Source organism: Amblyraja radiata, chromosome 9 (assembly GCF_010909765.2).
Source record: "Amblyraja radiata isolate CabotCenter1 chromosome 9, sAmbRad1.1.pri, whole genome shotgun sequence".
NCBI lineage: Eukaryota > Metazoa > Chordata > Chondrichthyes > Rajiformes > Rajidae > Amblyraja > Amblyraja radiata.
The window spans coordinates 47,159,938-47,174,685 of NC_045964.1; the positions used below are offsets into that span (position 1 = coordinate 47,159,938).

Consider the following 14,748-nt stretch of genomic DNA (forward strand, 5'->3'; position numbering starts at 1 on the left):
AACCCCACTTTTTAAAAAGGGAGGGAGAGAGAAAACGGGGAATTACAGACCAGTTAATCTAACATCGGTAGTGGGGAAACTGCTAGAGTCAGTTATTAAAGATGTGATAGCAGCACATTTGGAAAGTGGTGAAATCATTGGACAAAGACAGCAGGGATTTACGAAAGGTAAATCATGTCTGACGAATCTTATAGAATTTTTCGAGGATGTAACTAGTAGAGTGGATAAGGGAGAACCAGTGGATGTGTTATATCTGGGCTTTCAGAAGGCTTTCGACAAGGTCCCACATAAGAGATTAGTATACAAACTTAAAGCACACGGTATTGGGGGTTCAGTATTGATGTGGATAGAGAACTGGCTGGCAGACAGGAAGCAAAGAGTAGGAGTAAACGGGTCCTTTTCAGAGTGGCAGGCAGTGACTAGTGGGGTACCGCAAGACTCAGTGCTGGGACCCCAGCTATTTACAATATATATTAATGATTTGGACGAGGGAATTGAATGCAACATCTCCAAGTTTGCGGATGACACGACGCTGGGGGGCAGCGTTAGCTGTGAGGAGGATGCTAGGAGGCTGCAAGGTGACTTGGATAGGCTGGGTGAGTGGGCAAATGCATGGCAGATGCAGTATAATGTGGATAAATGTGAGGTTATCCACTTTGGTGGCAAAAACAGGAAAGTAGATTATTATCTGAATGGTGGCCGATTTTGAAACGGGGAAATGCAACGAGACCTGGGTGTCATGGTACACCAGTCATTGAAAGTAGGCATGCAGGTGCAGCAGGCAGTGAAGAAAGCAAATGGTATGTTAGCATTCAAGGCAAAGGGATTTGAGTATAGGAGCAGGGAGGCTCTACTGCAGTTGTACTGGGTATTAGTGAGACCACACCTGGTGTATTGTGTACAGTTTTGGTCTCCAAATCTGAGGAAAGACCTTCTTGCCATAGAGGGAGTACAGAGAAGGTTCACCAGACTGATTCCTAGGATGTCAGGACTTTCATATGAAGAAAGACTGGATAGACTCGGCTTGTGCTCGCTACAATTTAGAAGATTGAGGGGGGATCTTATAGAAACGTACAAAATTCTTAAGGGGTTGGACAGGCTAGATGCAGGAAGATTGTTCCTGATGTTGGGGAAGTCCAGGACAAGGGGTCACAGTTTAAGGATAAAGGGGAAATCCTTTAGGACCGAGATGAGAAAAAACATTTTTCACACAGAGAGTTGTGAATCTCTGAAACTCTCTGCCACAGAAGGTAGTTGAGGCCAGTTCATTGGCTATATTTAAGAGGGAGTTAGATGTGGCCCTTGTGGCTAAAGGGATCAGGGGTATGGAGAGAAGGCAGGATACTGAGAAGGTACAGGATACTGAGTTGGATGATCAGCCATGATCATATTGAATGGCAGTGCAGGCTCGAAGGGCCGAATGGCTTACTCCTGCACCTGTTTTCTATGTTTCTTTGTTTCTAAGTGGACAGCAAGTTCACAGGATAATAGCAATTAAATTACTGGTGATCCTCATCCCAGGCACATAGCCATACCTCACTCATTCCTACTATCTCTTTTTCATCCCTTGTACTCCATTGGACTGTTGAAATGGATAAAGTGACAGGAATGCAAACCTCACTGTTACACTTAATGTTGCCAGAAAAGACACAGTATTTTGTTGGAGTGAGGTACTATTCCTAAGCCATAATTAATCTTTCTGAATTGATTTGACACACATTGTATACGGACAACAAAACTTTTGTCTTTGCAGGATGTGACTAGGTAGCAAACAATTTAATGTTATATTTATGATTTCCTTTATATTATTTGTAGGTGGCAATCCAGCTGAATGATACCCATCCTGCCTTGGCGATTCCTGAGTTAATGAGGATTCTAGTGGACCTTGATAATCTTCATTGGGATCAGGTTAGACTGTGTAAACAGACAGGGTCACATTGAAGGTTAATAGTTCCAAAACGCAAGACCAGTGGTCATAAAGGAACTTTAAGCAATGTGTTAAAATCAGTTTGTTTCTAACAAGATTCAAGATTCAAGATAGATTTAATTGTCACATGTGCCAGATGGCACAGTGAAATGAATTCCCATACGGCCATACAATAAAAAAATAAACAGGACACAACACACTATAGAATTTAACACAAAACATCCCCACACAGCAGAATCAAAGTTCCCCACTGTGTGGGAAGGCACCAAAGTCAGTCTTCTTCCTCCACTGTTCCCCGTGGTCAGGGCCTCCCCAAGCCCTCCGCAGTTGCAGCTACGGGCGGCCCGATGTCCAGGACCGCTCGCCGGGGTGTTATAAGTCCGACGTCGGGACTGCGGGACGTCCTCAGCGGCGTGGACACAGAGTCGGCCCCCTCCTACCGGAGTCGGCGGCTTCCAAAGTCCGCAGGCCGCGCCGGGTGGAGACTGCTGCTGGAGATCCTCTGCAAGGAGCCCCAGGACTCCACGATGTTGTTCAGCGCCACCCGCGTTGGAAGCTCTCCGCACCAGAGCTCCACGATGTTGGAGCAACGGCCCAACGCTCCTGAGCTTCAAACGGCGACCTAGGTAGGTATCGCCCGCTCCGCGGTGACTCCAGCGCTGCGCCGCCACTGTAGCAGCCCTGGTCCGGTACTCGGTCCCCGGCAGGAAAGGCCGCTCCGATCCAGCTGGTAGGCCGCGAGGTGGGGGGCGAGGACGCGACTCGGAGAAATAGTCGCGTCCCCGCCAGGAAGAGACTGGGAGACGGTTTCCCCCTTACCCTGCCCCCCTCCCCCACATAGAAAAGTAAAAGTTTCCCCCTAAAACAGACTTTGGACTAACTGAAAATAAAAAAAAGATAGAAATGACAGACAGGCTGTAGGCAGAGGCTGCTGCCAGTGCAGCGCCCCTAGATCACAAGAGAACATTAGTCTTATCTTAACCAGGTTACTTTAATTGGACTCAGTGCCTCAGGCTAAAAAAGATGAGGGTCTCAGCACTCGACTCAATCTAGTTCCTTCGCATAATAATACCTGTGATTTGACCCTTTTAGTAGCCGAGGATGAAAATGACAAGATAATTGGTTCAAATTGGGAGGAAAATATATGGTGAAAAAACTTTGAATGTTGTAACTCTTGCTATGCAGTATGAATTCATGGATTAAGATGTGAAATCAATGTAGCAAACATTTTTTTCATTTTTCAGGCTTGGACTATTACCAAGAATACATTTGCATACACCAATCACACAGTTTTGCCCGAGGCCCTTGAACGGTGGCCTGTGCAGCTCATTGAGAAACTCTTGCCCAGACATCTGGAGATTATTTACGAGATTAACCAAAGGCATCTAGAGGTATGATTCTACAAACATGCTACAAGTTTTCCACTCATCTGGGCAGGGAAATTGGGGAATAATGCAGTGTAATGGATAGAATCATAGAAAGTAGGTGCGAGAGTAGACCACCAGGTCCGTCGAGCCCGCACCGCCATTCACTCATGGCTGAACACTAAACAGACACACTTACCCACAAACAGTAGACACAAGACACAGAACACAAGACACTACCCTCCCCTTTATACCGCTATCACCCCTCTCCACCCCAAGAACCGCGTGATCTCCTGGGGGAGGCAAAAAACCGGATAAAAACCCAGGTCCAATTCGGGAAAAAAATCCGGGAAATTCCTCTCCGACCCCAATCCAGGCGATCGACACTTGTCCAGGAGATCACTCAGGTCTTACTATACTAACCATACCTAGGTCCATATCCCTGCCCTCTCCCCGTAGCCCCTTATCCCCTTGGTAGCTAAAAAAACATCTATTTTTGACTTAAATATATTTAACGTTTCTGCTTCCACTGCTCCCTGGGGCAGTGAATTCCACAAACTAACCACCCTCTGGGTGAAGAAGTTCTTCCTCATCTCAGTTTTAAAAGAGCCCCCCCTCACTCTGCAACTATGTCCCCTAGTTCTAGCCTCCCCGATCATTGGGAACATCCTCGGTGCATCCACCCGATCAAGGCCCCTCACGATCTTATACGTTTCAATGAGATCGCCTCTCATTCTTCTAAACTCCAAAGAGTAGAGTCCCAGCTTACTTAACCTTTCCTCATATGTCAATCCCCTCATTGCAGGAATTAATCTTGTAAACCTTCGCTGCACTGCCTCCAGGGCTAGTACATCCTTTCTTAAGTATGGACCCCAGAACTGTACACAGTATTCCAAATGTGGTCTCACTAATACCGTGTACAGCTGCAGCAAGACCTCCGTGTTTTTATACTCAATCCCCCTAGCAATAAAGGCCAAAACTCCATTGGCCTTCCTGATTGCTTGCTGCACCTGCATACTGACTTTTAGTGATTCATGTACTAATACCCCTAGATCCCTTTGCGTTGCATTACAACGCAGCTCCTCCTCATTTAGAAAATAACTTGCCCTATCATTTTTTTCCCCAAAGTGAATGACTTCACATTTATTAGTATTAAATTTCATCTGCCAAGTTGTTGCCCACTCACCTAGCTTATCTATATCCTTTTGCAGACTCTTCCTATCCTCCTCATCCCCTACTTTCCCTCCCATTTTCGTATCGTCCGCAAATTTTGATATATTACACTTGGTTCCCTCCTCCAAATCATTTATATAAATTGTGAACAACTGGGGTCCCAGCACCGACCCTTGCGGAACCCCGCTAGTTACCGGTTGCCATCCCGAGTATGAACCATTTATCCCCACTCTCTGCTTCCTATTTGTTAGCCAATCCTCTACCCATGCTAATATATTACCCCCAATCCCATAATTTTTTATTTTTAGCAATAGTCTCTTATGTGGCACCTTGTCAAAAGCCTTTTGGAAGTCCAAGTATACCACATCCACCGGTTCCCCTTTATCCACCCGGGTTGTTACTTCCTCAAAGAATTCGAGCAGATTCGTTAAACACGATTTCCCCTTCACAAAACCATGCTGGTTCTGTCTGATGAAGTCATGTTTATCCAAGTGCCCCGTTAGTGTTTCTTTAATAATTGTCTCTAACATTTTACCCACCACCGATGTTAGACTAACCGGTCTATAGTTACCCGCCTTCTGTTTACTTCCTTTTTTAAATATAGGTGTTACATTGGCCATTTTCCAATCCACTGGGACCGTTCCTGCCTCCAGGGAGTTTTGGAAAATTATCACCAATGCATCCACAATCCCCACTGCTATCTCCCTCAAGACCCTTGGATGTAATCCATCAGGCCCAGGGGATTTATCCTCCTTCAGTCTCATTAATTTCCCTAATACCACCTCCTTGGTGATCTTAATAGTATTTAGCTCCTCCATTCCTACCGCCTCCTGTTTATCCAGCGTTGGAATATTTTTTGTGTCTTCTATGGTGAAGACTGATACAAAATACTCGTTTAATGCCTTTGCCATTTCCATGTTCCCCACCAACAACTCTCCAGTCTCACCCTCCAATGGACCAACGTTCACCTTAGCCACCCTTTTTCTTTTTATATAGCTATAAAAACTCTTACTATTAGTTTTTATGTTGTTCGCTAAATTCCTTTCATAGTCTATTTTCCCCGTCTTAATTAATCTCTTAGTTACTTTTTGCTGACCTTTAAATGCTTCCCAATCCTCTACCCTCCCACTATCTCTGGCTACCTTATATGCCCTTGCCTTCAGCCGAATACTATCCTTTATAGTTTTACTGAGCCATGGCTGATGATAGCACAGTATGATTCATTAAATCACTGATGCTGGAAACTTTGCCCTTATATTCTGGCAATGATATATGGCAGTAATGTAAATTAAACATCTTTCCACTGCTTGACCTGCTGTTTACTCCCAATATTTTCTAGGTCCGGTTGTCGTGTTTTGATTTTTCTTTGATATGGGGCTTGATTGGAAATTGCATGCTCATGGTTGAAGGCAGTGGTGAACTATCATCTTAATCTTCAATCCTTAGTGTATATTAGGTCTCCAGATTTTAGCTTGGGAAGGAATCAGGATTTTAGCTCAATATTTTTGATGAAAGAACTAAATACAGAAAATGCTGGAGATATTCGGCACCATCCATCAGCATCTGTAGAGAGAGAAACGTTTTCACTCGATTTTTCAGCCAAAAATGAAACATTAACTTCGATTCTCTTTCCACGGATTATTTTCTGATTTGCTGAACATCTGCACCATCTGTTGGGATTTCAGATTTTCAGTATTTGCAATATGCAAGGTTTTTGTTGCTGTTAACGTACAGCAACATAAATGTATGATCTGCAGACAGATTCCTACCTCAGTGGTAGAGTAACAGGGTTGAGAAATGCTCTTGATTCACATCAAAAGGAAGGAGCAATGTTATTTAAAAGTCATATTAGTTGTTGATTCGACAGGTAGATTGTGCTTTCTACATTTTGCTCTAAAGTTGGAGTCAATACCTCCTTGGAAAGGTATTGACTAATGCTTCTGTGCTAGCTTGTTGTTCCCAGATTTATTTTCACTTCCCTTGCAGTATGTCTGAGAGAGTGAACAGTGGGTACACTCAAGCTGCTAGACAAGGGAGATGGAAGAACAAGTGAAGGTGTTTCAATAGTAGGTCTTATCTGCCCAGGGTATTCTTGGAGCAATTCTCCCAACTGGATCTGAGCACAGAATGATGTCTGACCTCAAAACATTAGCAAGGCCATCTATCTATATACTTTTAAAACTCCCTGTGTGTGGGTGTATGTCATTTTGATTTTGCCTTTGATTTTGCCTTTGATTCGTTACTCCGCGAAAACCAGACGCAAAAACGCCGAGATTTTTACCATTTCGCTAGTGATTTTACTTTTACAATCGCATATCCACTCCTCATTAAATTTAGTCAAATTTACAAATTTTTAATAAAATCCTTCACCCCCCCTCCCCCAATCACTAATTTTTTTGCCTCCCGCTGCCCACCTTCTCATCGCTTGCCCCGCGCGAATGCCTGCTGTCGCCCGGCTCTCCTCCACTCCCCCCCCACCCCGGCCCGGCTCTGTCACGCTGGCGGAAGCCACAGATCGGCTGGTCCCCCCGCTGCTTTTCGCCGTCCTCGCTGGCGGCCCGCAAGCTCACACGGATCACGCTTACCCGCCCACTCCACCCCCTCACCCCCCCCCCCCTCCCTGTACTCAGGGTCTGAAGCGGCGAGGATGCGAGGCCATGGAGCTGAGGCTCACTCTGAGGCTGATGGCTGCTGGGCGGCCCTACCCCTCCCTCCCTTCTTAATATAATATCAATGGGGGTCGTTAGTGTGTGAGGAGTGGTTAGAGTGTGTGTGTTTGTGTGAGAGCTTGGTTAGTGTGTGTGTGACGCCTCAGGCCGCCCCCTCCCCTCACAACCGCCCATTGCGGGAACAGACCCAATGGGTCTGCACTTGGTCTAATATACTTTTATATATTAAAACTGTGTGTGTGTGTGTGTTTCTGCCTGACTTGTGGGTGCCAGTCTTTGATTCGTTGCTACGCCAACATCACACGCAGAAACGCCGAGATATTTTCCATTTCGGTAGAGATTTCACTTTTCATTCCAAGTATCCACTCCTGATTAAATTTCGTCGTGTTTATGTACACATTTTTAATAAAATCCTTCTCCCCCCTCCAAAATTTCAAAATGTAAAAAAAAAACAGCTCTCACCCATAACATGTTGGTGAACGTTCCATCGTGTGATGTCACAATGCCCAATGCTCACTATTTCACCTCTCTCCCCCACCCCCTCTCCCCCTCCCCCTCCCCCCACCCCTCTCCCCCTCCCTCCACACTCTTCCCCCTCCCTCCCCTACCCCATCTCCCTCCCTCCCCCCTCCCCCACACCTCTCTCCCCCTCCCCATCCCTCTCTCCCCCTCCCCATCCCTCCCTCCTCCCCCTCTCCGTCTCCCTCTCCTCACCCCTCTACCTCTCCTCCCCCTCCCACCCCATCCCTCTCTCCCCCACCTCCCTTCCCTTCCCTCCCCCACCCCTTCCCTCTCTCCCCCACCCCCCATCCCCCATCCCCTTCCCACTCTTCCCCCTCCCTCCACACTCTACCCCCTACCCCATCCCCTTCCTCCCCCATCCCTCCCCCTCTCTCTCCCTCCCCCCCTTTCTCTCCGTCCCCCTCTCACTCTCCCTCCCCCATCTCCTCTCTCTCCCCCTTCTCTCCCCCTCTCTCTCTCCCCCCTCTCTCTCTCTCCCCCCTCTCTCTCTCTCCCCCCCCTCTCTACCCCCCCCCCCTCTCTTCTCCCCCCCTCTCTCGCTCTCCCCCCCCTCTCTCTTTCCCCCCTCTCTCTCTCTCTCTCTCTCTCTCTCTCTCCCCCTCTCTCTCTCCCCCCCCCTCTCTCTCTCCCCCCCCTCCCCCCCCTCCCCCCCCCCCCCCCTCTCTCCCCCTCCCTCTCTCTCCCCCCTCTCTCTCTCCCCCTCTCTCTCCCCCCCTCTCTCTCTCCCCCCTTCTCTCTTCCCCTATCTCTCTCCACCCCTCTCTCTCAACCCTTTCTCCCCATTCCTTTCCCCCTCCCCTCCACACCCTTCACCCCACCCCTACCCCCTTCCCTCCGCTCCCTCCCCCTTCCTTCCCCCCACCTCTACACCTCCCTCCCCCCCCCTCAGCCCTCCTCTCTCTCCTCCCATCTCTCTCTCCCCACCTACCCTCCATCTCCTCCTCCTCTCCAACCCCTCTCCCTCTGTCTCTTGTTCTTCTGCCTCTCTCTCCCCATTCTCTCTCTGCCCTCACTCTCTACCCCCCCCCCCCCCCCCCCACCTTCCCTCTCTAGACGCACCTGCGAGTTGGGGGCTATGTGTCAATGGATAGGCCGATTATGGGGAAAAAGGAGCAAATTAATAATATTAATATAATAGCAAGAGGGGTAGTTAGTGTGTGTGTGGGGGTGGTTAGTGTGTGTGATGCCGCATGCCGCATGCCGCGCACCCCCCACGCAAACGCAGGTTGGGGGAACAGACCCAACGGGTCTGCACTGGGTCTAGTCTTCACTAAAAGTCAAGGCCTAGCAGATACTGGGAATTTGTAAGGAAAACAGAAAGTTTTAGAAACACTCTGCAGGTCAGCAGCATCTGTGAAAGTGGAAGGGTCTGATGCAGTGTCTTCGTCTTGAAATGTTAACTTTGTCCTTTTTGTAAATGGTGCCTGATTTGCTGGATGTTTCCAGTATTTTCTATTTGCACATCTTCTCTGATATTTAAAACTACTCCATTGCAACTGCAGAGCAGGCATCATATTCCCAAAAACTAAAGGTTACAATGAGCTATTATTTGTTTTTATCAATTGGACAGAAGTAATTTAAAACCGTCTCTCTGCCATCATGTGCACAATAACATATTCAGTGGGAGCTGATTAATTTCATTTTGAAATTAGCAGGACATGGAGCGTGTATCTCTGTAGTTTGCAGACTTTTTTACCAATTATTTAATTTTTGATTGTTTGCACATGTCACTTTGTGGCCTGATGCTGAAATGCATCATAACTGAATGATTCCATTCCATTGATATCAATTAATTGTCAGCTCACAAGTCTATTATACGCTGCCAACATTATGGTTGACAGGAGAGTTTAGATGACAGAAGAGGTGAAGTTGCAAGGTAACCAAAGTCAAGAGGAGGCCTAAATGAAGGAATAATTATTTGAAATAATTGAAGGAACGCATGAGATCCCACCTGGAAGGCTGGTCCAAAAGATTAGAGGCCGTGGTAACCAAGGCAAATTGTCAAATTGGATTCAAAATATACCTGACAAAAGGAGACCAAGTACGAAGCTTGGGACCAGCGATGCACCACATGGATCAGTGATGGGACACTTACTGTTTGTTATATATTACCGAGATATAGTGAAAACTCTTGTACGTTATCCTGGCAGATCATACTGTACACAAGTACAATCAAGACATATATAAGTACAGCAGGTAGTGAAAAGAGAAAAATACCAAGGGCAGAATATTGTGTTACAGCATAATAACATTACAGATATGGAAAAAAAAATCACAGTCCGCAATGAGGTAGGTTGGGAGATCAGGACTTCACCCTAGCTTATGGGAGGAACATAGAACAGCACAAGAACAGGCCGTTCCGCCCACAATGCCTTTGCCGAACATGATTCCAAAACTAGCTCTTATCTGCCTGCACATAATTCATATCTCTTTGTATCCATGTGCCTATCCAAGTGACTCTTAATTGCCACTTTTGTATGTGCATCCACCACCATCCCTGACTGCGCGATCCAGGCACTCATGAGCGGTCATGGTAGCACAGCGGTAAGAGTTGCTGCCTTACAGCGAATGCAGGGCTGGAGACCCGGGTTTGATCCCGACTGCAGTTGCTGTCGGTATAGAGTTTGTACGTTCTCCTTGAGACCTGTGGGTTATCTCTGAGATCTTCCGTTTCCTCCCACACAACAAAAACGTACAGGTTTGTAGGTAAATTGGCTTGGTAAATGTAAAAATTGTCCCCAGTGTGTGGGGTAGTGTTAATATGCGGGGATCGCTGGTCGGCGCGGAACCGTTGGGCCGAAGGGCCTGTATCCACACTGTATCTCTAAACTAAAAAAAAAAATTACTTGCCTCACACATCACCCTTAAACGTTGGCCCCTCTCATCGTAAAACTATGACCGTTCAGTGGTGTGATATCACATGGAAGAAGGTTTTTCTGAGCTGAGTGGCTCATGCTTTCAAGCTTTTGTATGTTAATGAAAATGGGAATGTAGTGAGTATATTTTGTAAATTTACAAATTATCCAAAATTAGTGTACATGTCCAAGGATCCCTAAAGGTAAGGCATACACAAATAAAGTGGTGAAGAATACATATTGTATGCTTCCTTCATTTGCTGGGGCATGTAACATAAATGCAGGGAGATCTTGGAACAAATTTAAAAACACTGCTGAGGTCACATCTGGAACATTTTGTGCCCGTTTGGTTTCTATGGTGTAGAAAGAACATAATTGTACTCAAGAAGGTGCGGAGCAGTTTCACCGGGATTCAACATGAGAGACTGAGTAGGCCAGATGTGTTTTCCTTGGAGCAAAGGAGACGGAAAGACCTGGTAGAGATACACAGAAATGTGTAGATAGCAAATGTTTTCCCAGGGCAGAGGTGTTGAAGGCAAGAGGATGTACATTTTGGTGATGAATAAGAGATTTGAAGGGGATCTGAGGCAAATCTTTTTGAACCAGAGGATGGTTGAAACCTGGAACACACTGCCTATGAAGCGTAGGCACAAAACTCCCAAAATATTTAAGCAATATCTGGACACACACAATTGCCAAGGAATGGTAGGCTACAAACCTATTAAGTAAATGAGATTAATATTGATAAGTAATTGATGTACAAAATAGGCACGGTGAATGAAAGGGCCTATTTCTGTGCAGTATGACTATTGATTGTATGAGATTACATAACAGAATTCTCTTTACAGCTATTTAAAATGTCTTCCACAGAATATCAAAAATTTATTTCCTGGTGATGAACAGCGTTTAATGCGAATGAGTTTAATAGAAGAGGGTGTGGAAAAGAAGATAAATATGGCACACCTCTGCATTGTGGGTTCACATTCAGTGAATGGCGTAGCCAGGATCCATTCCACAATCATCAAAAATCAGGTGTAAGGATATTCTTGAATAATATTTACATACACTGAAAACTATCAGTAATACTTCATATGTAAGAAAGAACTGCAGATGCTGGTTTAAAGCGAAGGTAGATACAACATGCTGGACCAACTCAGCGGGAGAGGCAGCAATTCTGGAGAGAAGGAATGGGTGATGTTTCGGGTCAAGACCCTTCTTCAGACTCTAAGTAATACTTCATGTCATAGGAACAGAATTAGGTAATTCAGCCCATTGAGTCTACTCCGCCTATACAATCTACTCAATCGTAGCTGATATATCAAGTCCTTTTGAATAAAATGCTTACATTGCATTTGCCTTCCTTATTACTGATTCAATTTGCAAATTACCATTTTGGTTGAAAGACCTTTATCAATTTGTAATTGTCTTTATTTGGAAGATACTGTTGACACCATTCTTACATTGCTAAAAATGTTAGCAAAAAGAGGCAAGACCTCTTTTAAAAAGCGTGGGAATCATTAGGCTGTTGAATGATTCAAACACCTACAGATTACCATTTTAGAAACATGTACAATGGAGCAAACATTGCATTGTTCAAAACAGTCCAGACAAAGAATATGTCCCGTGAAATCCAAAATATTCTAGATGCAAGAAATCTAAAATAATATGGAAATTGCTGGAAGCCCTCAGTAGGTTAGGCTACACCTGTGGAAAGAGGAACAGAGTTAATGATTCATTTAATGATCTTGCATCCAAAGTTAGAGAAGGCCTTACATTTCCTGGGTTTTGTTTTATTTAATTATGGGATGCAAGAATATCTCTGTGGCCCATAAATGTACCACGTTTACTGATGCCAACTTGGTTTCCTCTCCATGGTCTTGTCTGTTTCCCACTCTCTCGGGTCTACTGGTGGAACAACAGGTGCCCCACCTTTATTTTTTTCTGTAGCTGACTAATTAGATTCAGTGTCACTGAGGCAGCTGATTGATGTGATCCATTAGTTATTTAACAGTGAAGTAAAGCGGCTCGGTGGCACAGCAGTAGAGTTGCTGCCTTACAATGCTTGCAGCGTCAAAGACCAGGGTTCGATCCTGACTACGGATGCCGTCTGTATGGCGTTTGTATGTTCTCCCCGTGACCATGAGGGTTTTCTCCGAGATCTTCGGTTTCCTCCTACACTCCAAACACGTACAGGTTTGTAGGTTAATTGGCCTGGCATAAGTGTAATTTGTCTCTAGTGTGTGTAGGATGGTGTTAATGTGCGGGGATGGCTAGTTGGTTTGGACTCAGTGGGCCGAAGGGCCTGGTTCCCTAAACTAAACTAAACTAATTAAGGTTTGTAGCCAGGAATCTGCTGGATTTTGTGATTTGATGCCACATTGCAAAGTAAGCCCTGTCCCTTGGTGAAAATGAAAGTGATTGGGGTCACTGCACCACAGGAAAATGAGAATTTGAGGTGTCCCACCAGAATTTTAAATGTGGACCACTGAGTGAGCAAAATAGTGACTGTTGAACACAAGCCTTCAGTCTTAAGGGCCTGTCCCACTTTCACGAGTTATTCACGAATTCTCCCGAGTTTTCCCCTTGATTCAAACTCGCCGAATGTTCGTAACAAGTCCGTAGGAGTTCGTAGATATATAGTGCCGGCTCGTTATGCTAGCCGTAGGTACTCGTGACATCAGGTAAGTCGGGACGTTTTTTCCATCCGATAAAAAATGTCCACGAGTAAAAAATGGTCGGGATGAAAGAAATTGCAACTTTTTACTCGTAAGGAGGGCATCCAAATAGTCGTGGGAATTCGTAGACATAAGCGTTCGTAGGAGTTCTTGAACATAGTCGTGGAAGGTCGTAGATTACCACAACTAAAAAAACTTTTTTTTTAGTTCCTTTAAACTCGGCAGAGGTTTTGAATTAAGTCGTGAAAGTGGGACAGGCCCTTTAACATCCCCAAGGTGATTGCATCTGGTTTTAGTTTAATTTTGTGTATACTGTGGCGTAGGATTATTCAAGATGCTTGACTACTGACATCTCATTAATTACATCTCTCAAGCTCTCTCCAGTAGAACCAGATGTCACACTCGTATACCATTGGCAGGGAACAGTGAGGGGCATGGACTAAGTTGCGGCATGACAGTTTCCCAAAAAAGATATCCACTTTGGTGGCAAGAACAAGAAGGCAGGTTATTATCTGAATGGTGTCAGATTAGGAAAAGGGGAAGTGCAACGATACCTGGGTGTGCTTGTACATCAGTCACTGAAAGTAAGCATGCGGGTAGAGTAGGCAATGAAGACAGCTAATGGTGTGTTGGCCTTCATAACGAGAGAATTTGAATATAGGAGCAAAGAGGTCCTTCTGCAGTTGTACAGGGCCCTGATGAAACAACACCTGGAATATTGTGTGCAGTTTTGGTCTCCTAATTTGAGGAAGGATGTTCTTGCTATTGAGTAGCAATGTTACAAAATTTTGAGATTTAAAAAATCAAGTCTGCAATTTATCCTATCAGATAAAGCACAAAAATAAGTTTAATTTGACACCTAATTCACTTTCATATCTTCAGTATTAAAAACGTTATGGCCATTTTCATACTCGGAAATTAGCATCTTGTGGAAATTGTGAAATTGATTTTCCATTGACTTAACACAAAAGCTGTGATCGAGGACAGTGAAATGGCCATAACTTTCTGAAAAATTAAGAGAACTGAAAGAAATTTTCAGTTATTTTAGATTGAAGCATTCTGAAACAAATATGAAACAATCTTACTTGGATGACCTGAAATTAAAGCATATAATTAGTTAGTTACCCAATTGTAGCTAATTCCAAACTTCAATTACTAGATCTAAACGTCTATCCATTTCTTAAGAAAATATTAACATTTTTAAATAGCCTAAGTGTCCAAACAACATTCACAAAGAATTCACAATAAAACATGATTTTTAAATCTCATTTACATTAATTTATAGGCCAAATGGAAGTGTTCAATTGCTGTAAATTAATGGCAATTTAAATCAGCTTTCGAGTGGGACTCTGTGGACCGCGCTGGTTTGGAACGTTCCCATTGAGGTAGATTTGTACCCCCATATGCCCAGAAAAATACTGCGGGATTTAATGGGGCTACTCGCAACATAAAACTTTGTATAAAGGGATCTTAAGAAGCCCTTTTTAATGTAAAAATAAACAACCTACCTTCCGTTGTCCCCTGTATGAGATCCGTCCCGTTGTCGGCGGTCGCGGGTTTAGA

General features: G+C 44.8%; 1 protein-coding gene across 1 annotated transcript in view; it reads left to right on the top strand.

Annotated features, from left to right (window-relative positions):
* pygl (glycogen phosphorylase L) overlaps positions 1-14,748 on the top strand; it is a 101,901-nt gene that overhangs the window by 52,989 nt on the left and 34,164 nt on the right. The window contains exons 9-11 of the mRNA XM_033027335.1: positions 1,816-1,908; positions 3,172-3,318; positions 11,381-11,544. Coding sequence (XP_032883226.1) covers positions 1,816-1,908; positions 3,172-3,318; positions 11,381-11,544 — 404 coding nt within the window. The remainder of the gene's footprint in view (positions 1-1,815; positions 1,909-3,171; positions 3,319-11,380; positions 11,545-14,748) is intronic.